Below are 27,790 nucleotides of genomic sequence, written 5' to 3'. Positions count from 1 at the left end.
ACTTCCTCCACGCAGGTTGATGACCAGACTCCCATTGAGGACAGTACAGCCTCTTAAAGCCTGAGCAGCCGTGACAGAGTCCACAGTTTTCAGACCCATACATACCTTGGGACAAAGCCCAGCACAGGGAGTACAGTTGAGCCTATGGAAGAGGGGAAAAAACACAGATTAGGAAAGATATTTCAGAAGAAGGTATGTAACTGTGCATGATAACAATTTGTGTTGCTCCTGCAAATAACAACTTGGAGAAGTGTTTTAAAGAACATTCCTGTCATTTTCCGCCTTCCATATGATTCTCCTCATCAGAAACACTGAAACCTTTAACATTGAGTGATTTTTTTTGTCTACTTGGGAGATGCATTAACAAGTTGTAAGCACAACAGCAACATATCATCACATCACATTAGTTGATATGACAAACCAGTTAGAAAACAGCTGCTTATTTACACATGCAATTGTTACAGAGTAAGATTTATTTCAAGGTAATCAGAGTTGGCGACTGTGGGAGCAGCGGAAAGACTATCCAAGACAGTTTAGATGAGTTTTACTTTGTTTTTCTGTCAAGTTTAAATTAATTCTACTTGACCCTTGGTATTTAACTGATGACACACTTGTCTTTATGTGAGTGTAATGGTGGAAAAACATTTTACATCCTATAACTTCTTCACAATAAAAGTCTCCTGTTATTTTGTTATCAAAAAGACTTTATTTTGAAGCAGCAATACCAGGAAATGTTTTCATCAACAGTAACTTGAGTCCTATATAGTGGAAAGCAAACATGGCACAGTAAAATAAAGCGGAAACCTGAAAAACAAAGTTGTCTACTTTTAGCTGGTTTAGACACACTTAAAAAAAAACTGCATACATGCACTAATTTTGGTGTAAAAACCTTATTACCGTGTCTGCTTGCAGTGTGGTGCTGTGCTTTTAGCTTAGTCTGTTTTTAGTTTTTTTTTAATGACAACAGCTGCCTGCTGTGGTCCAATATGCTGATGAGAGCTGTGAGACCGAACCAAAACAATAATTTAATGACCCAGACAGCTTAACAATGAGCTGAAAGACACTAAAATGTTTTGTACAGCTGTGGGAAACTACAAACGTGTCTGTTTTTATAAAATACTGTTTATATCTGATTTAAAATAAGTTCTTAGCTACACAGCAAGCATAACAAAAGCACTGAAATTTAAGCTTTGCCTAAACTTTTGTTTTGAATTAACTGAAACTGAACTGACCCCAACCTTTCACCTTAACAGCCAGGTTTACCAACCTGCCTTATATAATGTTTTCATAACAAGTCTCTTTTCATAACAGATATATGGTCACGGCTTTGTGTGCTGACCATATTAACCCATTTCCTGAAGAGCCATCTGTGCAACACTCATAAAGTGCAAACTTTGATGAGGTGAAATCCAGAGTACACAGCGACCTCTGCAACCTCTCAGATTGACACAGCAGAGACCGGACATCTTTTAGCAGAGACATGTGCAACAGGGAACATTTTTGGAGAGGATTAAGGCACGCTTAGACAATGACGGGGCCATTGTCCTGAGCGTGTTAAAGTATTTTTTGCTGCTGGCTGGTTCATGAGGTGAGAATGCCTTTGTTTGGCAACAGTTGAGTAAGCTGGCAGGACAATTGCAGAAGAATGTGGCATGTCTTTTGTGAATGCCAAATAATGGGAGCGGGTGGCAGCTAATGTGCTACAGATTTCATGGCAGTGCTCTCTACAAAGTATAAATACATGATAAATACATGATAAATATAGAACAAGGGGGTCATGTTGTACTTGCTGAGATTGATGGCAGCTCTCAACATCAAAACAAACCACCCATATGACACACAGGTTGAAAATGCATGAGAAAAAGTAGCTGAAAAGTGTGTCTCTGTCTTGCAAATAATAGGTTAAGGGTATTGTTTTTTATCTGGCTCATAACATTCCTGATCCACCGTGACCTTTTTCCCTCTCTCGTGCCACATTTGCTCTTGCAGCCTAGACACTCATAACGCCTTTGAGTACACCGCTTATCCTCAAAGCACTTTCATTTCCACAGCTTAGTTTAAAGCCAACGACGAGAGAGGGATACTGAAGAGATGAGATGGGCCATAAGGGGAACAGAGAGTAAAAAGGCTGAGATATGAGTATGGCAGGGTTCACCACAGGACAATGGCAGCCTGAAGGTGGAGATGAGAAGGATCGCTGGTGCAAATACATGACATGAAGCAATCAAGTCTGCACATTGAGAGGCTCCTTGTTAACTAAATGTGTTCACGAATATGTAATATGTGAGCTATTGAGCTCTTTATCAAACAATATCACTTTCACTTAAACATATAACATTTCCACAATAAAATGCCTAAAAACAACTACACCTATGTTACAGATTTTGTTGAGGTGTGACTTACATTATCCCCAAAAATTCCAGCCATGTTTAAACACATAAATCTGTAATTTTATTGAAGCTAAAGGTGCATGCCATTTGGTTGCCTGTTAATGGTATCATATTACTTTTACTCTCTCTAGTCGCTATTACTTCCTGGAGTTTCTTTCAGTCATGCTGTTGTTATTTGCCGTCGTCTTCTTAGCTTAGCTACCTTAGCACAGTTAGCCATCTAACTTTGTTTCAAACCTCAGAGGCTGAACACAACTGAGCTACAGACAAGTAGTGCCGAGACGAAGACTGTTTTTAAACTGGAACAGGAATGTATGTCGACATACACAACAAAGTCATCAACCATTGGCAAAGTTTGACTGGGGACATCATCGTATGCTTATTTGGTAGACATCGCCCAACTAAGGAGACTCCTAAGTTCTTGTCATTATTTTTGCTTGAGCATATCTGGATTGCATCTTCCTACTCTCCTGTCGAACAGGTGAACTGGAATCATCTGATGTCACCTTCTCCTCTTCCATCACAGTTTGCTAATTTTGAGACTATTTGTATTGATATTAACTTCTCAGGGTATAGGTTGGGGTGCTTGACAATTACTCTAAACTGTGGCCCAACCTGGAAAAAATCTCACCAGTGCAAGAAAATGAGGAGTACTCTTTTCTTTCTCAAAAATGGCTGGGGTGCACTTGAGCAAGGCACTTCACCCTCATGTGCTCCAATGGAGCTGGGTCTCCTCAGAGTCCCACTAGAGACCTGTCAGATGTGAATGCACAGTATGTAACTCCAGGAAGGTGACGCTGCATGTTGTTCAAACTGAGAATAGTTGCTTGGCAAATCATCTGTGGGTAAATAAAGGTTAAATACACATGACAACGCAAACACCTCAGCCGTAGCGCAACCACTTTTCCTTGTCATCAGCATTGTCAGTGACAAACCGCCTGGACTATACTGCTGCAGTTGCTTGCCAGACAGACCCTCTATTTCTTTGAGGCCAGCTGAAATAAGGCTCTGCACTGACAGTCTGTCCCGAATACCTCTCTGGCCCGCCCAGTGTTTAAAGGGACAGTTCAGATTATTTGAAGTGGGGTTGTATGAGGTACTTATCAATGGTCAGTGTATTACCTACAGCAGACGTCAGTCAACACGCCCCATATTTAAGAAGCAAAGAGTACCAGCACAGGAGCTAAGCAATTAACTGCCATGGACAGGGTCAGCAACAAAACGTATTGTGGCCACATAAAAATGGTCTACTGAAAAAAATTCATATTAGTTTTAATGTACACTATATTTACAATATTTCACTTTCTCTTGCCGTCAAACAACCTTTTCTGATGAGAAACCGTAATTATATAAGCCAAATAAGGTTTGGAAAGAGCCATATTGGGTTGATATAACAGTAGGTTCCTATTGGTAAAGGCTGTATGACTGAAAGGTTTAACTTTTTAAAAGTGGCTAAAATACCATTAATTGCTGACCTTGTCCACAGCAGTTCTTAGCTTAGCTTCTTCGCTGGTATTCCTCTCTACTTCATCAAACAGAAGGCGTGCTGACAGCCATCTAGGTAATACACTAAGTATTGACAAGTACCTCATACAGCCCCACTTAAAATAATCCGAACTATCCCTTCACCAGCTGCCCAGTCACGTTGTAACAAAAGAAAAAAAGTCTTGTAAAATTAAGCCATGTTTCGACCTCTGCCAGGGCAGAGTGTTTAAAGAGATGTCTAGAGTGTCTTGCAGGCACGCCCACACTAATCAACAACCCTGTCGCCGTCAATGAAAGTGTCAAAGAGGGAGGCGATAAAGGTCACTGCCAGGTCAGCACAAGTACAACGCCCTTCTTCAGAGAGGGAGGTCTGTTCGGATGCAGCTACAAAGATATACACACAACAAGTAGTAAATTACAGATTTGAAGAAAAGGGAAAAAACACTTCACGTCAAGTTGTCTGCATTTGCCTATAGCTCGCACGCCGCAATGCAGACACCAACAGCCGGTAAACAACCATCAATTTTGTGCAGTGTGTGAGCCACAAAAAAATGCAGGCAGACGGATACTGACTCAAAAGCAGAAACATAGATATGCCAGTCTTCCTACAGTGCTGCACCACTTTGACCTAGCTGTCTGCAGTCTCTCATACACACAAAAAAGAAATGTGAGTGCACATATACTGAGGGCTGTCTGAGCTCAGCAGGAGGACCTTCAGTTCCTGTTCAGTCTGTGCTACCAACACAGTGGCAAGAGCATAAATCTATGCAAGATCTCACAGATATGATTATTTTTAATGTGATATTACATTAATTTACTTATCTTTCTTTCTTTTAAATTGGAGTTACTGCAGTTGCGATATTCTGTTTGTTCTAACTGCTAAATGACAACCTCTTCACCACCTTTTTTGTTACTGATCACAACTCTGAAACAATTTACTTCTCCCCAGTTTGAGTTTCTAGGTCAAATACTACAATTAAATGATTACTGCATAACGCCCTTCAATAATAATCAGTGTTTAGTGAGCAGAAATGCATTTGTAAATGAAGGCACTGTTTTTATTTTAAGCAGTGGAACAGAATTAGATGGATTTCAGGGAAATAGCACACATGCAGGAGAATCATCCATGCAATGCAGCAGTGTTAACTTTTGCAGCAAAATTTCTGATGCTAAACATTTGTTGATATCCTTTTATTTCAAGACTACATTGTAACGACGACATAAATGGAAAAAAAAAAAAGAGAATTTAGATTTAAAGATAAAAATGACTTATGCATTCCTTTTCATACGATTATGTTTTTAAGTTAATTTATTAAATTTTTAAAAATATATTTCTGACATTCCTCTGTGTATTGCTTGAGGTAGCCTACCTACTACCAGTGGTGCTTGTACCAGTTTGAGAATCTAGTCTGCTAATCTATCTAATCAGGAAACTAAAACTTCGTGTTTTAGGCATAATTTTCTCAGACAGTTTCCCGATCAGTGAATTTACGTAACTAAAATTAATTCCACTGACTAAACTTAAACTAAAACAAAACCAAATCACACTAAAATTTGAATTTAACTAACCACAATTATCACTACTGGTGACAAAGACTAAAACTAAATCTAAATTCTTGTCAGAATTAACAGTGGAAAGAAGACCCAGGATTAAATCTTGATGCGTATGTGAATGTTTGCGTGTACACATGCAGAATATCAAGGCAGCTTCACTGATCACACATTGTTCCATCAGACCATTAAAAGACCATCAGACCGGCGTGAGTGTCCACTTACGAGGAGGAGTTGACGGTCGTGTAGCCGGAGGGACACTCAGGGATGCAGGCACCGTTGTGGATGACGTACTCATGGCAGTCGGGGGTCTTGCTGTGCTCCTTCTCCCGCTTGCATCTGTTGTGGAGATCCTGGCAGAAGGCGAAGGAAACGCAGCGCCAGCCCTTGTACGTGAAGTGGTTTTCAGGACAGCGCTCCACACAGTTGCCCTCGTGCTGGAGGCCACGGCAGGCCACGCAATGACTGGCCGAGTTGGGCTTAAGACATCCACCCAGGCATTGGTCGTGGCAGCACTGATCATCCTTGGTGCAGGCTCGATGTTTACAATGAACAGGGCACACTGCAGGTGAGGAAGGAACGAGAATGTCAAGATAGTGAAGCAAAGGTGGGACAAGTTAAAGAAAATGTTCATAGTCCCTTAAAACGTACATGTATTAAGGACTGAATGTGAGCTGCAGGAAGAAACATGGGATACAGAAGGGTATTATCACTCAAACACATACATAATATTTCAGTTCCCCAAGTGTCACAGGTGATTTTGATCAGCCTCCAATGACAGTATATCTTTATATCGCTACAGAAATCTCATATGGTCCAATCAGCAGGAGTGAAATTTCTCCTGGCTGCCCTCGCCAGCAGCCCAGTGGACCATCTGCCATTGGCCAACAAGCATACTGAACACAAACAGCGGGAATCCAACACTAGTTGACAAAAGACAGACACTTATCCAGAAGGCTTGGTGAAAGTGAGGCAGAGGTGAAAAAAATAAGGTATTTGAAGCACACAGTATTTTGAAAGCAAGACACGTGCAAGATGTCTTTGCATGGTTCCTTTTTTTGTTCATGTGGAACAAATTTTCACGAGTCACTAAAACAGTAGACTGAGCTAAACAAGTGCTGGGAAACGTAGAAAAAATATGCTAATGCAAAGGCCCAATTGATCAGTACTTTCCAAAATTACACAGGTGCAAAAGGTGCAAAAGTACACAGCTGTATCCCTCTTCTACATTAAGGGCTGACATGCATCAGCATTTCTTTCTTTACGGTCTATTTACAGTGACAAATCTTTCAGTGGCTTGCTCTGACTCTAATCTGAATACCTCTATTTCTGACTGTTGTGCACCTAGAAAACCATAAATAAACCATTATACCAATATATATATATATATATATATATATATATATATATATATATATATATATATATATATATATATATATATATATATATATATTACCAAATAATAATACTGTTTACATTGTACCAAATGTAAATGTCACTTTCTCTTTTTTGTTGTGAATGGGTTACGGGGGGGGGGGGGGTACTCGCCAATGATTCTTTCCTCATACTATTGGAGACATCAGCCACTGTCTATTCAATCCCCAACTCTTAAGTCTCAAAAGTCACCTTGACGAGTGAGTGAGTGTTTAGCTGTTGCGAGCATGAAGAGAAGGCTGAGCCTGCTCTTGTCACAGCCCTGTTTTTGTGCACCGGGAGCAGAAATACTCCCTCAAGAGGCTAGTCTTCTGCTCGTGGATACTGTTCTGTACAGTGGTACCTGGTTTTTATGCTTGTGGGTTTTGAGACTAATTAAGCACCGTAGTCGAGCGCCATTTCTTGCCCTTTTGTCTCTTTTTGGATGCCGCTGATGCAACATCTCCCTTCTCTCTTCAAAAAACAGCAATAGAATGCTGATTTGAATATCAATTGCCATGGCAATGGTAGAAACTTCAAAGCTTTCAAGTAGTCAGATCGACATTAAGGCTGAAACAATTATTCAATCAATCAATAGACAGAAAAATGAACGATTCTGATCATTTATTAAATCTTTTACACCATTATATATTATTTAAAAATTGTGATACTTTTGAGTTTTGGACTATTAGTCGGTCAAAATAAGGCAGATGAAGCTGATACTTTATTATTTTCTGACATTTCTATACAAAATAATTAAAGCTATAATATGCAACATTTCTGCATTAAAATGACTAAAAACACTACATATGTTATATGCTTTGTTAGGTTGTGTACTGACATTATCCCAAATGTTTCAAACAATGTTCAAATGCAGAGAAATTCATATTTCTCAATTATTCAAGATAAGGGTGAGTTTCCTCCTAGTTGTTGCTAACTAGTTACTAGTTGCCACAGCTTTCAGGAAAACATGGGATACATCAGTGTCCATGAACATGATTTCTGCCTACGTCATGTCAGATATATTTTTATCAGCTATAGTGGTTGTTAAACAATGAAACAACTCCCATGATTCCACACCACTTCACAAAGTCAAACTACGTCTTTTGTTATTGTTTTAATGTGAGATTCCCCTAGATTAATCACAAAAAAAACTAAGACATTAACTGATAATGAGAATAATCCCTAATTGAAGCCCCGCAGTTGATATAACTACTGTACAACACTGTCATCATCACATCAATAAAGTCCCACATGAAAAATTATAAATGTCTGTGTATTGCTAAGCCCTTGGCTGCAGTGGCCATATTAAAAACAAGACTTAAATCATCTAAAGTAGCTGAACTAAACTTGAGCACAGGCCTCTTTCTAGCAACACAACCTTGAGAGGAGGCAGGAGAAATAAACACTGACAGTCACAAAAACACACACACACTGAAGTCCAGTCATGCTTCTGGGGCGTAGAAATGGTTGACTAAAGGACAGAGACACAAGTCTGTAGGTTAGCTGCTTATGCATACGTTTGCACATGTGTGTGTGTGTCAGTCCCGTTACGTAACATTAAACATCAGACTCTCAGGCAGGTGTGTGTGTGTGTGTGTGTGTGTGTGTGAACCAAGTCTACCAGAGTTTGTGCTTGTGTTGTTGTTGTCTCAGCGTAGGAATGAGGACAAGTGAGCATGGATATATAGAGGCTTCTCAGAGGTAAATACAGCTGACTGACCTGCCTGCTGAGATTAGCTCTTCATCCAGGAGAGCCAGATTAAGAGTGTCCAGCAGCAGGAGAGATAATGAGTCCCTGAGGTTAGGGGCAGGTCACAGGTCATACTGTAAAGTTGTGGGTATGTGTGTCTTACCAGTCTGAACTAATATTTGGCCACATAAACCAAGATAAGAAGGGAAAATTGGGTGCTGCTCTGGTACAGCTGCAATCACTGATTGATTGATTAAATTAGACTATTAAACTAATCATTACACTGTTTTAATTTGACGTGAAAAATCACAATTTCAAGGCAACTTACTGCAATAGATGTTTTGATCCCAACTCAAACTCTTATGTTTTGAAATAAACTAAAAATATAATATCAACCTGAGATAATTTACTTTTCTTCTTTAGATAAACTTGAATCTTTGCCTTTTAAAAACTCACACAAAAAAAGTTTCACAACTATTTCAGAAATTGGTGAACCTTATTTGTTATCTGTGAGCCTGAAAAATAAATTATTTTAATTGAAAAGATTAAAATATTTACCATGATTCATTTTCACTTCAAGGAGTTTACAAAAAAAAAATATTTTTGCATTTCTTAAAGAAAAGTTTCTATACAGGAAAGTAAATTATCTTAACAAAAGACTGGTAGTTGTAAAACTTTTTCAAAACTGTTTTGTATTTGATCTGAGCTGGGCTCAAAACTCAAAACTCTATTTTTTTTTTGTTTTAAATTGTAACTATCTTGATTGATTAATTGTAATTGTCTTTTTTAAGAAAAAATATCAAATATCTCTTAAATTTCCATATTTTCTGGTTTCTTTAGTTCTCTATAAACTTCCAGTGAACTGAATATCTTTGGGTTGTGGACAAAACAACATTTGAGGACGTCACTTTGGGCTTGAAAAAGAGTGGTCACTAGTTTTCACCATTTTCTGTCATTTTATGGACCAAACAACTATTTGATTAATTGAGAAAATTATAGACAGATTAATTGATAATTAAAATAATCATTAGTTGCAGCTTTATACTCTGGGTGGTGTTATTCTTTCTGACAGATTTTGTTTGAGCGTGAGTCAGTGAGTGTGTGTTGGCGTCATTAGTGTCATGAGGTCTGCCCTTAAACGAACAAAACAATGTGGACCCCCTGTCGTCTTACACTGAGAGAGGCGAGCTCTTGAAGTGCATGAAGAGCATGTGTTTGGGGTGGGTGACAGCAATATGAGAATGGCAGTGAGGAGGGGGGCTGAAAGGGGCATGGTGCTAGAAAAACAAATGATATAACCACCTTTTATCTACGTCAGCCTGCTAGTCTAACTAATCTACTCCACGGTGAGATTTACTAAGAGCGCTGATGATGATTTCCACATTGGAAAAAAATGTCCTCTTGATATGTTTTCCTTCTGTTTCCAAAGTTTATTTCAAAAGCTGCCCTTCAACTTTTCCTCAAATGCATGTGCTGTGCGCACACACATGCACAAAAGCTTTGCTGTGTGCTCACACTGACTCCTGATCCTGCAGCAGAGCTCCATGTCGGAGCACAGGCCCAGCAGCAGATCCACCCTCAGCCTTAGCCAATGTGTTGGCTAGCTGTAGAAGCTAGCCATTCAAATGGCCTCTCCCATCTCCAAGGAAGACAGGCGCACAGTTTAACCCTTTGTGTCCCTCTCGGTTCTCTCCCAGCCAGTCAGACAGCAGCAGCAATGGGAGGTACGCAAAAAAATAAAAGACTGACACAAGAGACACATAGTAACAGGCTGGAGCTGAAGAAAAAAAGAGGTGCACAGCTCCACGCTGCTACAAATCGACTGCTTTTCAAAAGCACAAGGAGTTCTTCTTGAGTACTTTGGATTTTTTTTGTCAAGCACATGAATCTGCAGGACAAACATAGCACTGCAGCAAAATCTTTCCATTCAGATGTCCTTGTTGAGAGAAACGTGGTACTTTCTGTATGTGTGTATGTGGGTTTAAAGTCGTGCTGAGACAGTCATGTTATGTTAGTGTGGTGCTGAACAGCTCGATGCCTCGGGTGATGCATCGTGTCTCATCATGTCCACAACTCATTAGTAGTTTTTACAGACTTCAACGGCCCTGCAACAACTGAAATTTTCCATCTCGGTCGAGATATCTGTTTAAACAACTGATGGCTCCTCCTACAAACTGACTGCAATAAGTTACACATTAAAGTTGTATTTCAGACACTTGGGCCTACTGTTGATCTTAATATTTCTGAATGGTGTCTGGTGAAAATGTTTTCCTTCTCAATGGATTAATAACATTTCGAGTGAGATTATGGCTGTAACTAATGATTATTTTCATTGTTGTTATTTTCCTCCAATTATCATTTAGTTGTTTGGTCTATAAAATGTCAAAAAATGGTAAAAAATGTTGATCAGTGTTTTCCAAAGCCCAAGATGTCCTCAAATGTCTTGTTTTGTCCACAAAGATATTCAGTTTATTGTCATAGTGGAGTAAAGAAACCAAAAAATATTCGAATTTAAGAAGACCATTTTTCCCCCTTAAATAATTACTCAAACTGATCATGAGATTATCAAAATATTTAGTGATTAATTTAATAATTGACAACTAATTGATTAATTGTTGCAGCTCTAAGTGAGATCCATTAAATGCGGCAGCAGGCATTTTAATTATTTTTCAATGACGTCTCAATTTTCAGCTTCTAATACAGGGATACCACAGTTCACACAAAAGACAGTAAAGCTGAAACAATCAGTTGATTTGTCAGTTAATTTTGATAACCGATTAATGATCTGATGCATAATCAAGAAAAAATGCAAAATACTTGCTGGTTCCAGCTTCTAAATTCTCTTGAGAATTTGCTTATTTTCTCTGGTTCATATAATTTTAGATGAAATATCTTTGGGATCTGAACACATCGATTTAAACTAGAGTTGCAAATGTTGTGCACTTTTCTTAATAATAAAAGAAATGTCTTGAAATGACTGCTCTTGTCCGCCTGTCGTTTTTTTAAACAAAACATCAAACAGGGAGCAATTACAGCCACTTCCATAAACATTGTCAGTTAGTAGATTTTTAATGGCAATTAATCAATTACACAAACAATTTTATCAATTCATAAAAAATAAAAAATAGTTGTTCAATACTGCATTAACTGCTACTATTTTGATAAGAACATTTTCCAAATTCACTGATTTTGGGAAAAGATGTTCATTAAATAGTGACATCAACATTTTTTCATCATTTTCTGACATTTAAAGGACCAAACAACTTATCAAAAACTAACTGATAAATCAAGATCAATAATGATAAATAATAATGATAATGAAAATAACTGTTAGTTTCAGCCCTACATTCCATTTTCTTTATCTTTAAATTGGAGCTGAAACATTTTATCAATAGACCAAAAAATAATATATATAATAGATTTTGCACTAGTTAGATAAAACAAGACATTTGAAGATGTCACTTTGGGCCCTTAGAACTTGCAGGGGGCATTTTTCACTTTTTCAACATTTCAACCAGATTACATAATACACAATGGAAATACCTGTCAGTTGCAACCCTACGTCGCATGTGCAATACAAATGTCACATGTCTGACGTCTCAGAGGCACTGGTGAGTGCAAAAAACCAAAGGTTAATGTGGGTCAGTCAATTTCAGTAACTGATGTCAAGCTCCAGACATGCACCGAGTGCCACCTGAGAGAACAGGCAGGCAGGCAGGCAGGCAACCACTTTCATGAAGCACCAAAACAAACCAATCACTGTCCAAAAGATTTGTACAGTTCACTTTGCCAGCAGCTGACTTGGCTGTGTCTGCTGAGCTGCAATCAATGCTGGTAGTTGATCTTAAATTAGCGGCATTATTCGCTATCAGACATCATGAGAGGCTTTTATAGTATCATCACCAGTGACCACACTGAAGGAGATAGACTTGTTTCTTGTGCGCTTGTCAAAAATGCTTTCAAGGTCGAGACCCTGACGACCTTTGAGAGTGGGGCCACCCCAAGCCATCTTTGATCTCTCAGAGCGGGGAGGACGCTGAGGAGACTGTTTAGAGGAGTTTGTCATTCTTTCCTTAAAACATGCAAATCTCTTAATACAGACCCAGTTTCTTTATTGTCGCTATAAACCCTGCAGCTAGCACTGCTCATGAGGACCATAGGTCAATTAGTTCTGCTCAGCTTGAGTTTGGTCTTGTCAGCATCTCCACTGCTTATCTTCCATTTGGACAGAGTAAAATCACTTGACAACAGTAAATCAATGGGGCTTTTGGGGGGACAAGTGCTGGGTCGGCAGTTGGACTTAGGTCTGTTTACGACTGGCAAGTCTAAATCTTTAAAAAAAAAAAAACAAAATCACACGAAGGCTGGGGTATAATGCTGCAGAAATGCCTGGCTCTGTATCTCATCAACAGAGGTTTCACTTGGATGGAGGGGGGCCAGAGCCACACAATGAGATGGTCAATCTCTGAAGCCCCAAAACGGACATCAACAACAAACCAACATAACTCCAGGCCCCTGTGTGACACAGATGAATACACCCTGTCAAGGCAATGCCAACTTAAAAACAGGAGGTGAAGAAACAGATTTGTGGAGGCCGCAAGCCAACAGCAAGCTTCAACAGTGCTGATCATTGTAGAGTGGAGATAATTCATTGATTAATCCATGAGTGATCAACAGATAATTAGATCACCAGTATTTTAATTGTTTAATTGCTAAAGAAAATTTCCAAGCAAAAATTCCAAATATTTGCTTGTTTAAGGTACTCAAATGTATGTATTTGCTCTTTTTATTTCAATTACAAAATAGTGAACTGAAAATTTTCAGGCTTTAGACTGATTTTTTTTTTTTTTTTTTTACAATTTTCTGACATTTTATGGACAACAATTGACAACAACAACAATTGACAAAAAATTGTTGTAACCTCTGTATAATCGTAAATTGAATATATTTGGTTTTTAGACTGTTGGTCAGATAAAAGAAGAAAACTGAAGATATCACCATGGGCCTCTGGAAAATGACTACATGATGAGCATTTACCACTGGTTTTGGACATTTTATACCAAACAATTACTTAAATCATTCATTTATAATGAAAATACCTGCTAGTTGCAGCTCTCAAAACAAAGAAAACAGATTAGCAGGAGCTGAGATTTGCTTTGTCTGAGCTGTGTCACTTCTCTTTTGTATTGTTTTTAAAGCAAAAAGGATGGCATGATCACAAGAACTTTTAAACTTATTTCACTTCTTGTCAGACAGAAAACCCAAGACAGGTGTCAGTCCGGGGTATAATGCTGCAGAAATGACTGGCTCTTTATCTCATCAGTAGAGGTTTCACTTGGATGAGGGTGGGCAGAGTCACACAATGACATGCTCAATCCCCAAAGCCCCGAAACTGACATCAACAACAAACCAACACAACTCCAGGCCCCTGTGCGACACAGATGAATACACCCTGTCAGGGCGATGCCAACTTGGAAATGGGAGGTGAAGAAACAGATTTGTGCAGGCTGCAAGCCAACGGCGAGCTTCTACAGCGTGGGGTGTCGAAAAGGCAGAAAGAATCCACATTGCTTGCAAGGAATGACTCATACAGTTCATAACGGTTCCTTGTCTGCTGTCTGCAACTGATGCACACTCTGAAGAGTTTTCTATCTTTGTTGTTGTAACCACACCACACACTTCACTGTACCCTAAACTCTGGGATTTTTGCCTAAAATTAAGAGCCTTGGTACTTGTCATTAACCACAATCGTCCCTTAAATCATTCTGTGGTGAGTTTTTCCAAGTTCCTTTTTATGGCGGTGATGAAACAGCAGCTTATTCAGGCTTTTTTGCATTGAGATCATAATAGACCTGAGAAAATGCCAAAAGGGAATGCGGCGGTGCGCTGGTTGGTAATTAAAATTCCACGTCCATGACGAGGGTAGTATTTAGTTTCATACGAAAGAAAGTTTTTTGCTGAAGGCCCAGAAGAGAATAATCTAAAGAAGAACAAAAAAAGTATTTTTCTTTCAACGTTTCCACACTTCTGACAATCTAAAATAAACAGCACAGCAACATGAGGATTGAATAAATTGCCAAAATTGGACTTTTGAAGATTGATTCATGTTTCAAATATGATGTGGATTGCTTGGCACTCACTGCTTGTACAGCAAAACAGCTGACTAGATATTTATTGATGATGAAGCCATGCAAAAAAAATGCAAAAGACAAAAAGCAAAGCAAGAGACTAATTTATTATTATTGGAAATGCATATAGGGGTGCTTTTTGATTAATCCAGTGGTTACCACTAATTTTTCAAGGAGGGCCACATGAAAACTTGATCAGGCTGCCATGGGCCAGGAACAAATGTGATATAAGGTCCTAATAATGGCAAAATTTCTAATAATCACACAGTTAGAAGCATTCTACATAGGGCAGACCAGCAAGTAGACGTCTATAAGCTAAAAACCCAGTAATCCACTTCTGCTGTTCGTCACCACTTCTGAATTGCCATATGATGAATTGTAGGCTAATTATTTTTCTTGGCAATGCCCAAAAGTTTAAGTCTTACGATGTGCCATGCATTCTGGATACAAGTTGCAACAACAGTAGCAGCAACAATAGAAGAAGAACGATGTAAATAATATGGATGTACAGCATTGAGTGAATAAAGTTAGAGTTTAATATAAAAAAAAGTTCATTATCATAACTAAGGAACACAACACTGACCCCTTTCAGAATAAAGGCCTGATAAAAGTTTAACAGTGAGCAAAACGATAACTATCTGTGATAGATTTTTGTAATATTTCCACGTGCTCATGAAGGTATTTCAGCCCACATGGAATCTTTCAGTCTGCATTAATCTGCATAATCATTTCAGTCTATAAAATGTCATAAAATAAAAAAAATAAATAAATAGTAATAATCACAACTTTCCAGAGCCCATGATGTCTTCTTTTGTCCAGCCAACAGTCAGAAACTCAAAATATTAAATTTGCAAGAGAAAGGCAACAACAACTCTACTAAACTTTCTTCAACTAATTGTTTCAGCATGAAATGCGTACATAACATCCAGTGCAACATCCAAAGAGAACAACCAACGGTCATTGCTCAATAACCCAATCTACATGCAGCTGAGATGCGACTTGGGGAACTTTTTCTAACCAAGGTATCTATGCAAGCTTATATAATTAAACTTTTTTGATGTTTGCTCTTTCTGCCAGCCAGCTATTTGTTTTTGTTGGTCACACAAGGGTTGTTACAACAAACTTGCTGATGTAAGTTCACCAAACTGTATGCAGGGCAGAGCCTGCGCTTCATTCACTGAAACAATATTTTTAACGCATTCAGCAAACCATCAGATGTGATTGTTTCCTTTATTCTCCTTGCTGCTATCCAGTTTTTCTGGCAGGTGATTTTGGGAGTATCAAGTTAACCTATTTTATTACTTATTTTTGTCACTTGATATATGATATGGCAACAGAGTAAGGTTGTCAAAAGTATCAATACTTCAATACTTTTTCTACAGCATCAGTTTAAAACAATACAAAACAAACATTGGCTAGTATAGAAAAGTACAGAAAGCTGTAAAAAAGAAAAGATCTACGTTCTCATTCAAGTCCTCACCTTACTTTTGTTTTTATTTTCCTCTCTGAAATTTGGCTCACAGCAAAGCAGAACCAGACAGTGTTCAGTGACTTTTTCTGTACTATCACTGTGTGCAGGTTATTTTTTTTTTTTTTCCAGGAATAAACTTAAACTAGTATTGCAAGTTCAAAATTGTTGTATTGTGTTACCCAACTATAGTACATTTTAAATTGTGTTGAGCAACACAAGCTTTCCAGGTGATTTCCTTGTGTTAAAAATCATCATATTTTGTGTACCTGACTTTTTTGTCATAGTAATGAAAGAGGTATCAAGTATCTTTTTTTTTTTTTTGCAAAAAAAAAACTTATATCAAAGTTTAAGACTGTGGCATTGTGACAATGCTACAGCAGTGATACTTAATGTTAATTCAATGTGTATATATTATATTTGTTGTTATATGTTATTGTGTCATGCACAGATGGTATAAGACACAAGGCTATCAAAAGGCCAACATCTTTGACTATGATGTCTTTATCAGGCTGGTATATAAGGCTGTTTTTGTTCATTTAAAATGACGGATGGCCTTCAGAGTGGTATGCTGAGCCATGTCCATATCTTCCAGGTCTATCTGTATACAGCAGCCAGACAGATAAAAAACACTGACTAGAAAACACATTATAATTTTACAGTGCCAGAAGAACACAGGGTGCATGAACACAAAATGTCCTAAAAGAAATGGATGCAAATATGAACCAGACATCTGAGCTCTTTTTCTTTTGTTCTTTTGTCCAGTATGAATATAATAAATAACATCAATCTACGCCATCTCTGACGTTTCTAGTTCTATAACAGAATCAAAATCCCTGACTGTGCCCTTGGCACATTAAATTTATGATTTTAACTTGCCTCAGGCAGTGATGGCTGGTGTCTCTGCCCTGATACGCACTAACGTCTGTCATTAATACAGAGCTGCCTGGTTTCCTCCCCACTAGTGAGGAACAGATGTTATATAGTCCCCACTTCTATTTCCAAACATGTCTCTGTCTACTGCAGCTCCCTCCATACCTTTAATAAGAATGAGATGGTAGCAAATGAAGACGGATGGACAGCGGGACATAAAATCAACAATGAATGAATTCATCGAGCGCATGACATTTGAGTTGCGATGTTGACTGTGAAGAGTCCTGTATAGACAGGAACATTGGGCAAATGCTTCAACGTTTACTTATCAGTAAAACCAAATCACTCAACGCCCAATGACATTTAATTAGACACTTAATTAATTACTTTATTGTGACTCCATCGGCCTCAGGCTATGAGGCTTTTTTTGAATTGAGGGTAATTACTTATCATCAAGTATTTATCTGTAAAAAAAAATAACCAAACTGTGCAGATGACAGAAAAACCGTGCGGTTGTTTGTAGGGCCTCCAGACATAAAAGTCGGTTAAAATGCCAAATATTTGCTTGTTCCAACTTCAAAGAGTATTTGCTGCTTTTCTTTACATTATAATATAGTGAACTGAATACCTTCCAGTTTTGAACTGTTTCTGCAATAAAACAAGACAGCTTTCGACTCTGGAAAATTATGATGAGGAGTGGTGCTGTAGCAATTTGTTGATCCAAAGAAAACTAATTGCCAACTCTTTTGAAAATTGATTAATCATTCCAGTCATTTTTCAAGCAAAAATGCCAGACATCTGTTGGTTCCAGCCTCTTGAACGTGAGGATTTACTGCTTCTTTGTCATTTATGAAGATGAGGAGTCTTTGGCCACTGGACAAAAGAAACAATCTGAATACTTCACTTAGGGCTCTGGGAGATTGTGGTGAGCATTTTTCATAATTTTCTAACATTCTTTAGACTGAATGATTAACCAATTAATTGTGAAAATAATAAGTAAATTAATCAGTAATGAAAATAATAATTTGGTGTAGCCCTAATGGGCATTACTTACTATTCTATGACATTTCATGGCCAAACAATCAATTGATTGAGTTAGTAAGAAATAGGAAGATTAATCAATAATGAAAAAAATGGTTAGTAGCAAACATGTATAACTATAATTTAACAAGTTTAGGTTTTAAGGTGTTGGTTGAATAAAACGAGGAATATGAAGATACCACTTTGGGCCTCTGTGAAAAGAGGTTGTGAAGGCCATTATTACTAGCTTTGAACTTAAACAATTAATCTATTGATTGACAAAAAAAAACAACTAATAGATTAATTTAAAATGAAAATACCTGCTAGTTGGAGTTTGTAAGCAAAGAAAGACAGGGGCAGGGGGACAAGATTCACCTTGTCGGAGCTGCGTTGCTCACTTTTCTTTTTTAGCAAAAAAGATGGAATGATCACAAGAACAACATGAACAAGTGATACTTTAAAACTAATTCCATTGTTTTAGTCTTGTGAGGCACAGGAAAACCAAAGCAAGTAGGACCAAGCCAGGACCGATAACAATAATTTGGATTCTGACGTCTAAACCTTTTAATGATGTATCAAAACACAAATAAGAAAATCAAGACTCAGAAACAACCAGTAATCAATATAATTTGAATTAAGGCAAAACTAAGTACGTCACAGAAAAAGATTAAAGGTGTTGTGTGAACGTGACTTTATAAAAAGCGGCGACTAATGAGCTTGGTTTATTTGTCTAATTTTTTCTCAGTAACCACTTGTCAGGTGCTCTGACTCAGCAGCAGCAACAGGGCTCATTTGAGACGACTCTGGTAGCAACAGGAACCGTAAACAATTTCATTAACCGGCCCAGGCCTCTGTTAATAGAACAAAAACACACAAACAACATGGAAAAGCACTTTTTGTTTTTAATGTCGCCCTGCCGTGGCGGCCATCTGAAGGCAGGATATCCAGTTTGTCCGTGACTGGAATAGAAATGATAAACACTGTGCACTCATTGATGGGCAATTACACTGCCTGCTTGACAGGCAAATGACGCACGCCACAGCCTTGAATCTTCATTTCCTTCCAGGCCTCGGTATCAGGCTGAAATAATGACTACCTCTGTCGCTGACTTTGACTAACTGTTATGACATCAACAGCATGTATGTCACATTTATGGCATTAATGCAACATCACACAACCGTTTGTCTTTTAAATATTTAAATTTTAATGAATGCAGTTAATCTTCCATAGAGGCCACAGTAGAGTGAATGAGAAATCTGTGTACCTTGAATCTAGCTGAAGGTTTTTGTCTGCATTAACTTTACTCATTGTAAATTTATTTATCAGGTATAAAGAAGGCACAGTTGGTGATGGTTTTGATTTATGATGCACGTATCTTTTTTTTTTTTTTGAAAGATTATTTTTTGGGCTTCTTGCCTTTATTTTGGATAGGGACAGCTGAAGGGACACAGGCGGGAATCGAACCAGCGACCGCTGCAGAAGACCAACAGTCTCAGTACATGGGACGAACGCTCTACCAAGTGAACTATGGGAGCATCCCTGATGCGTGTATCTTTTGAGTGCTAGTATTTTATGTTTCTGGCAGTGACCACAGCAGATTGTGTGGAATAAAAAAGACAAATCACTTCTGTGGAATCAAAAAAAAAAAAAAAGAATGTGACCAGTAATAAGAGTGAGACAAGAGCTCCTCTTATAGAAAATATAACTTGAACTTGAATTGAAATTGCAATTTTTTGACAAAAGCAGAGATGCCCTGGCCTACAAATCTTGTTCTCCAGATGTAAGAACACGTGTTAGTTTGGTACAGACTCCAATAAATGTAACATCATCATGATTTCAAGTTGGGTTTTTTTCAGTAAAAATTAAAATTATTATACAAAAATGATTGTTCTAAACTAATAAAACATGTGCAACAAGGTTGCATGTAACTTGTGAGAGTAGATAAAAAGAAACATTTTCCTGTGGGTCTGATTAAACCAGCAGTAAAACAGCAGTGAGCTGTTGTAAATCGAACGGCTGTGGTGAGTGAGCGCGTACAGCACTGAAGAAATGCCTGTCGGCCCAGCTTTAACAGATGCCTGAAATGTCTGGGATTCCATGGGAATGGCTCCAGTAGCTGAACGGTGAGGGTTCGCAGGGTGCAGCAGCTCCACAAGACTGAGTGCCAGAGCAGTTAAGTCAGCTCAAAGGAAAGGACTCATGGTGTGTGTGTAAGTTTGTGTAGGGGGGTCTGAGAGCTCTCTGGATTTAGGCTAGTAGAATAGCACTCTGCACACTGAGCCATGAAAAAGAGTAGACTGGGGTAAGAAAAAAAAGCGAGTAGATTTTTATGACTTATACGCATCTGTCTGATCTTATCCGATTCCTTTTTTTTTTCTTTTTATGGCTGAAACCAAAGTTTGCAAAAAAAAATCAGGTCAGACAAGTTGCAATTTATACTACAGTAAGTTTACTCACTGGGTTATACAGCTCAGGTCCTTGCACAGCAAAATCAAGCAAAGCTTTTTCTGCTTGTTGTTTTCATGCACTGCAATCTATCAAATCGATCTGAGTAGTGGGTAATGCATGTAGCTGATGTGGGTTTCAAGTTTTGCCTAGTCAAACAAATATCAGCTTCACAACAGCAGCTTTCTTTTCTTTTTTTTCCACAACTCTGTTGAGTGTTTTAAAATTCATCTTGACACCTTTTTTTAATCAATGCTTCATGCCCTGATTTGTTCTCAACAAGTAGTTGTATGCAGATTTTGCTCTCTCACATTAAAACAATAACAAAAGACATTTGATTGATATGGACGAGGCAATAATACTGTTTTATTCATGCTATGTTCAGTCATGTTCACAACTTCCTTCTTCACTCTCTGATGTATCCAATGTCACCAGTGTTTTCCCAGAAGTTACAGCAACTAGCAACTACCTAGCAATGGCTAGCAGAAAATACAGTGTTGAATAAATATCTTGAATAAATTATGGGTTTCTTTGGGTTTGAGGATTGTGGGAATCATTTGACATAAGTCCACAACTCAACAATATTTATGATGTGTCTAACATTTTTATACAATGCAGAAATCAATAAAAAATTGATTGAAATGAACTGTCAGTTTCAATCATTGAAATCAAAGCCAGAATTGGCAATTACCACCGGCTTTTTTTCTCTACAATTCTGCCCATTTCCAGCATCCAGTGTGCATTCTAAGAAAATAATACTAGTTTAAAGACAACGCAGCATAGCTTACTGGCTGAAGACTTTGCAAATGTAAATGACAGTTGTCAGTGCATAAAATCAATAATGTGTTGATCTTTATAAATCAAGACTTAATAGTCTAACGATAGCATAGTTGTCAGAGCAAAAACAATATAAATTGAACTTTAAAATCTAAATTCAAATTATCAAATACTGCTAATCTCAATGAACCAGCTCCTAAAACCCCATAATGGTAGTGGATGGAAACAGGCATTCGTTCACATTTTTGTATTACTCGAAAAATTAAGTTAAAATTTGCGATACATTTGGATAGAAACCTGGTTAATGTTTACTTGTTTTTGTGTTAAAATTATTTAAAACATTTGACTAAAATGTTTATTTTTTTAACATGTGACACACTTTGTGATCCTGGTTCTGAAAAGTCCAACATATGTTTTACTTACTCATAAAAAGGAAGAAGCATTTATCTGAAGAAAGCCAAAAAAAAAAAAAGAAAGACAAACAGCTCGCAGACAAGTTGGATATTGTTTTAGACGCTTTTGCACAGTAGAACCAGGGAATAGAAAGGAATTCAAACATGCTGCCGGGAATGTAATGTTTCTTTTGGAGGGGTAATCTACTAACGCATGAGAAAATCTATGGCCTTTACCTCGTAAACTAGCTGGCCGTATGTGCACGTACAGAATATATGGTACTTAAATGACGTGTGGTCTAACGCTATGTGAGGTTGCAGTCCTATAATGAAATCTCAGCAGTCTGTGTTGAAGAGCTGTGACAGCAATTATATTTTACACACAGCGAGGAAAGGTAAAGTAAGTCTGTCCTCACTGGTGAATTGAGGACAATTTCATTCATTTCATCTGTGTTTACACTTGGCAAGGTTGTAACGTCTTTCACAAGCTTATCTCTCGATTTTCTATCACCTTGGTTTTAGTTTGAACACAATTTCATTAACTTCTCGCAGCAGTAGAGGGCAAAAATGTGCACAAAGCTATGAATTTAAGCATTAAGGTTTAAAATTCTATAGAGGGTACGGGATGAATGGGGGCCATGACAAAAATAGAAACAGAAGGAATGATTTATGTGATGGGAGAAGGACAAGGCTGGCTTGGCTTTCAAACACACTTCATGTTTTTAAGGCAGTACCACGGGCAATGAATGCATCAGTCCCCTAGGCTGTTGGCTTACAGCAGCCCTCAACATGTCAGAGAGGCATCAAAGAGCAGCGTCCTCACACTGCTGGCAGGTATAAAGTGGCATACAGTCAGAGATCTCAATGCCAATAATGAACAAAAGTCAAGATAATATAATAACGCTGTAGTTCCTTCAAGTTTTGTCACACCAGGGGTCACTTCCATCTCAAAATAATAAAGCTTCGTAACAATATCCTCCTATTTCCCCACAGACAACTTTACTAGCAGCTAAGTTTGTCCTCTTTCCTGCCTCGCTGACCTCCACAGGTCACTCATCAGTATTTTGGTCTCATAAAAGTGTCCGCCGCTACCGAGGCGGCACCCCAGGCCCCTGTGTCCATTCATAACCTCAGAGAGGAAGCAGACAAACAAAGAGAGGAAACAATTGGGAAGAACGCTCCGTGAACTTCTACGACCACCATTGTTCGGAGTGGAAAAGGATCGTGGCGCCAGCTCTCACCGTTGCGTGTGGGAGCTGCGACAAGGTCGGCGGAGAGGAGCGCTGAGGGTCAACGGCGAGGCGGGACCCATCCACCCACTCACCCCTCCTCACCCCTGTAGTGACCAGTGACCTCGCTTTTCCTTCTGATACAGGCTGGGTGAATGACTGATGTGTTCATATCCACGATTACACCACAGTGTTACTCTCCTGTTTCCTAGCAGCAAGACTAAACAATAGCCGTCTGCACACACGCACACACACACACACACAGAGGTTATGTCCCTGTGTGATTTATAACCCATGTCTGTGTTGCCGTTACACACACACTGACCCTGACAAATCTCCATGTCCATCATGTGACTGGTGGACGAACATATGTGATGTGAGCCAAGATTAAATTTGGAACATCCATATCGAGAGGAGTCCGGCTCCTCACCTGACCTGACTCAAATGTGATTCATAGCAACACTCTAATTGTGATAGCCTGCACAAAACTGACAGAAGCCTCCCTCTGCCCACAGGCTACACACACACACACACACACACACACACACACACACACACACACACACACACACACACACACACACACACACACACACACACACATGCTACAAGTGTGGAAAAACCAATCAGAGGTTGAGGCTTCTGCTAAGAGCTGCTCTCCTCCTTATGGGAGCTTATTAAATATGTAACAAACCCAAACACTGGCGAAAGCTGCTGTGGCAGAGGCGGAGGAGGAGGATGACTAGCCCCCCCTGGGTGTCTCATTTCTGGCAGAGGGTAGATAATTAAGATCACTTTTAATATTGTGTGTAAAATACGAGCCACCAGGGAAATACATGCCCTTTTATATATCTCTGAGGGCTTGGTGAAAGGCCTGTAACAGAAACTGTTCCTCACAGAGAACAAACAAGTTGTGTTTGATTACAACAAAGATATTAAAGTGAAGAAGACATTTACAGTGCAATAAACACTACAGAAAATGCAATGTGCATTCAATTACTACACTGCAAAATCTAATAATAATAATAATAATATAATAACTCTTAACACTAGAGAAAGTGGATGGAAGGATACTTAATTCATTGAAGTTCATCTAAGTTTTTGCCAAAATTGACACTTTATAAGTTGATGAGCTTTCTACCTCCTGTGTCCACTGTCGCAACAATCATAATTTTATTTTATAACGTCTCCTAACAGCAGACCTGCAACGATTGGTTCACTAATCAACTAGTTTAGGACTTTGAGACCTGGAAATACCCAGATAACCAGGACACTTTTCACAGGTTTCACGTATTTAAAAGCTACAAAAAATGTATTAAGAAATTATTATTCTGACAAGTCAGTCTCTTAACACTTCGCTCAATAGAGACAGAGGACAGTCTTCCAGCTTTTGTTGCTGAAACTGGGTGAAAACAAATTGAAAGTTAAAAAAAAAACTGCATCGCAGAACCTTCATACTGGGGCAGTAACAGGTAGTAGTTGTGTCCCTACCACTGAGGAGTCCTTGAAAAGTGTAAGTATGTTTGTTAACGGTTATGCTTTCTGCCATTTAAGCAACTAAATTGTATTTAGAAATCCGTAGAGGATTGGTAGCGGTGAGATCTTCCATATCATGATACTAAGTAATCATAAGTTAAAATGGGTTCAGTTAATTCAAGTAGTTTCTTTCATTTGTTCCTATCACCTCCACCTCCTGAAGTTCTCCTCATTCTAGGACAAAGTTGAAAAATTACTGTAGAACTGCATAATTTAACAGATGTCATGTTGTCAGAATTTCTTATACTCGTCAAAATGAGAAAGAAAGTACCATCAGACTTCATTTCATGGCAATCAAACTTGTGTGCATTGATATGACTCAGAAATGCCTTCACATTTTCACTGGCATTTTCCCCAAATTTGAATAAAAAGAAGATCATTAGATATGCATGGGGCTTTTTTTGGTCCATCCCCTGTGTGAGTCTGGCCAGGGTCCAATGTTGCATGCATGGCCCAAAAATTAGCATCAGCCAAATGCTGGTAAAATGTGCTACTGACTGGTAGATTTACTTCACAAACTAGCCAAAAACATCTACTGAATGGCTGGTAAAATTCAATATTCAGTAGCCATTTGGCTGCTGGACAAAGAAGTTAATTTTTGACCCTGGTTGAATGGCATTCCCCATTTCTCTCCTCCCTTGTTTCCTGTCAGATGCCCACAAAATGCCAGAAATACCAAAAAGAAAACAAATTATGATAAATTAAAGAAAATGTTGATGTACAATCTGTCAGAGTAGTTCAGAAGTAGAAAAAAATAATATCCCAGTGGGAAGCCCCTGATTATTTATTGAATCACAGCCAATATTTTCAGCTGCCAGCCTCTTTCAGGGGTCAAGCAAAGCTGATGTCCTAACAGCCAAAAAAGCAGTGTCAAAACATAATCCACTGCCAAAACATAATCAAATGCCCATTATCTTCAAATAAGGGTTGGCAAGAAATAGAAATTCATTACAAATAAATAGAGTCAACGGAAATATTTTGCTTCATGCCCACTCATAATGTCAAATCAATTTTTTAAAGGAAATAAAGGCTTGTTTTGTTTTGCAACAGATTTAATAAGCATGTGTTTGTTACAGATGTGAGATATTAAAAACTAGACACAGAAGTTTCACAACTACCGATGATTGCCAGTAATATGGTTTTACAAAATAATCCTTCATATTTTTTTTGGAAGAACAATTCAGGCCCTGATACACTGATACAGACACTAACTACAGGATGGACGACTGACAGTTTTTCTCTGTACCCGGCTTCATCCAGAGCATTTCAGAAGTGAAGCATTTTGCCCATCTGATTTTGATGACTTGTTCAGATTGTATTGATTTGGTAATTGTTCCTTGATTTTTGGGGATTTTTTAAACCGAGGTCAAGTAAGCTAGGTAGCTAAATAGTTCTTTTTGGGGTCTGTTGGTCTATGACCAAGAATCAACATGGCATCTTTTACTTTGAAAACTGACCATATTCTCTATGCCATTCTGGGGTGTGACTTCCTGCCTCCTTCAATCTGTTCTGTGCAGCCTGACACAGCATCATTGCAGAGTGGACAGCTGCTTCTTGGATGCTTCTGGGGTGCCTCTGAGGCACAGTGTCACACTTCCGGTGGAATCACAAGCATTGTCTTGAATGGCAACTATCAGCTTTGGTGGCCTCATCGCAGCCAGAATGCACCATAGCGCTGGCCAGTGGAATCAAGCAGTTCATGCACGTGATTCAATTCATACTATCTGTATTTGCGCATGTTGCCCTGTACAGTCTATACAGAAAGTTCACAGAGTCAAATTTTGGGCTGCATGTGGAAGTCTGCAAGATTCTCAGACATGGGCTGTTGGCTAAAAATACTCTCACAACTACACGGATGCAGAATTTAATTTTTAAAACCATAACATTTTAAAAATACTGAGTTAGTACAGGTTATTCCTAGTTTTGCAATACCAGACAGAGATTTCACCACCCACTGATCATCTGTTGATTTCTGAATGCAAAATAGTTGCTTGAACAGTGACAAGAACAGACGATAGCAAACCTACACCACTTACATTTTTCTCACACCTGAAACAATATTCTGTCCTTATTATCCTCAAGAGTAAGCACACTATGTCACAACCACAATATGACACCTCATCCTAAAAACTCTGGATTGGTTTTAAACTGTCTAACTGTTGCTAAAATAATCTCTGCTAACTTATTACATTTTTATGAAAAATAATATTAGGCACACACAGCACTAGTTTCATAAGGCAGCTGTTTAAACCTGTATCTAGTGACTAAACTGATGAGATTTGTCAGAATCGGCTTGATTCAATTCAGCAGTTGATTGACTGATCAATCACATGGTACATTCACTTCATATTTTCTGGTGATGCAAAAATCATATACCTGACCAGCTGACTACAATTAACAGTATTGACTGGGTCAAATGCCTGAATCTGGATACCATACTTTTCAATAATATGATAACAATAATAATTTGTGACAAAGCAACATAAACAACCTTAAAATGCACAGTATTATGTACTAAGTATTGCAGCTCTGGTTGGAAAGCTTTTTTGCATGAATATCTGACATGTGAGTGTGTTTGTCTGGTATTCATCTTTAATAAAACTCAATAACATATCAAACATAATTAGGTCCAAATTGGAACAAAATTTTCAAGAGTTAATTGCAAAGATGAGAACGATGCTTCGCAGGATGATGTCTTCTATTTGCTACTATTACAGCTGTTGACATGTTGTGTGTTTGTGTGTGCCTGTAGCCAAATCTAATCAGCACTGGTAATGAGCATCTCCTGCAACCTTGTTTTGCCACTTTGCTGAGCGGACGCACCCAGTTTGGTGTAAAAAGGAGGGGGAAATTAGCAGCGGCTGCACTGGAAGAAGCTCAAATTACCCCTGTTAGAGAAGCAGGGAAGGGAAATGGGTTGTGACTCCAAACATGGGAGCTAAGCCAAGCCTCGTGGTCCTGCAGCTTTGTTTTCTGTTGGCGTACAGATGACAGAAAGTGTGTGTGACCTGCAGTCACCTCTGGCACTTAACCACAGCACTTAACCACTGCATTACAGAACTTTATGAAGACAGCAACGTCACCATTTTTCCGTTTTCTTTTTATTACGAGAGTTAAAAGACACCTTTGGGAATCGAATATAAAATAACAATGACAATTCTCTATTTGAGTGATATCTACTGTGTGTAAAATAAGGATAAAGGTCATTTGACTTTTATCTCATCTTGTGGTATCAGATCCAGCATCTGTTTGTTTATACACACATTATGTCCCAAATGCCCGTACGGAAATTAGAAAAAGGGCATTTGTGTATTCTGCACCTTTGGCATGAAATAGGTTGCAGAATGACTTGAAACTCAACTAATACATTTATTTAAATGCTTAGGA

At 38.4% G+C, this 27,790-nt stretch overlaps 1 protein-coding gene across 1 annotated transcript in view; it reads right to left on the bottom strand.

Moving 5' to 3' along the window:
- Positions 1-27,790, bottom strand: part of insra (insulin receptor a) — a 71,003-nt gene that overhangs the window by 24,800 nt on the left and 18,413 nt on the right. The window contains exons 3-4 of the mRNA XM_084732302.1: positions 5,652-5,988; positions 3-142 (exon numbers count right to left, since the gene is read on the bottom strand). Of these exons, the coding sequence (XP_084588428.1) occupies positions 3-142; positions 5,652-5,988 (477 nt within the window). The remainder of the gene's footprint in view (positions 1-2; positions 143-5,651; positions 5,989-27,790) is intronic.

This window comes from Lutjanus erythropterus, chromosome 12, assembly GCF_056507025.1.
Source record: "Lutjanus erythropterus isolate fLutEry1 chromosome 12, fLutEry1.hap2, whole genome shotgun sequence".
NCBI lineage: Eukaryota > Metazoa > Chordata > Actinopteri > Lutjaniformes > Lutjanidae > Lutjanus > Lutjanus erythropterus.
The sequence above is the reverse complement of the archived record's forward strand: the minus strand, read 5'-3'. Positions and strand labels throughout refer to the sequence as shown.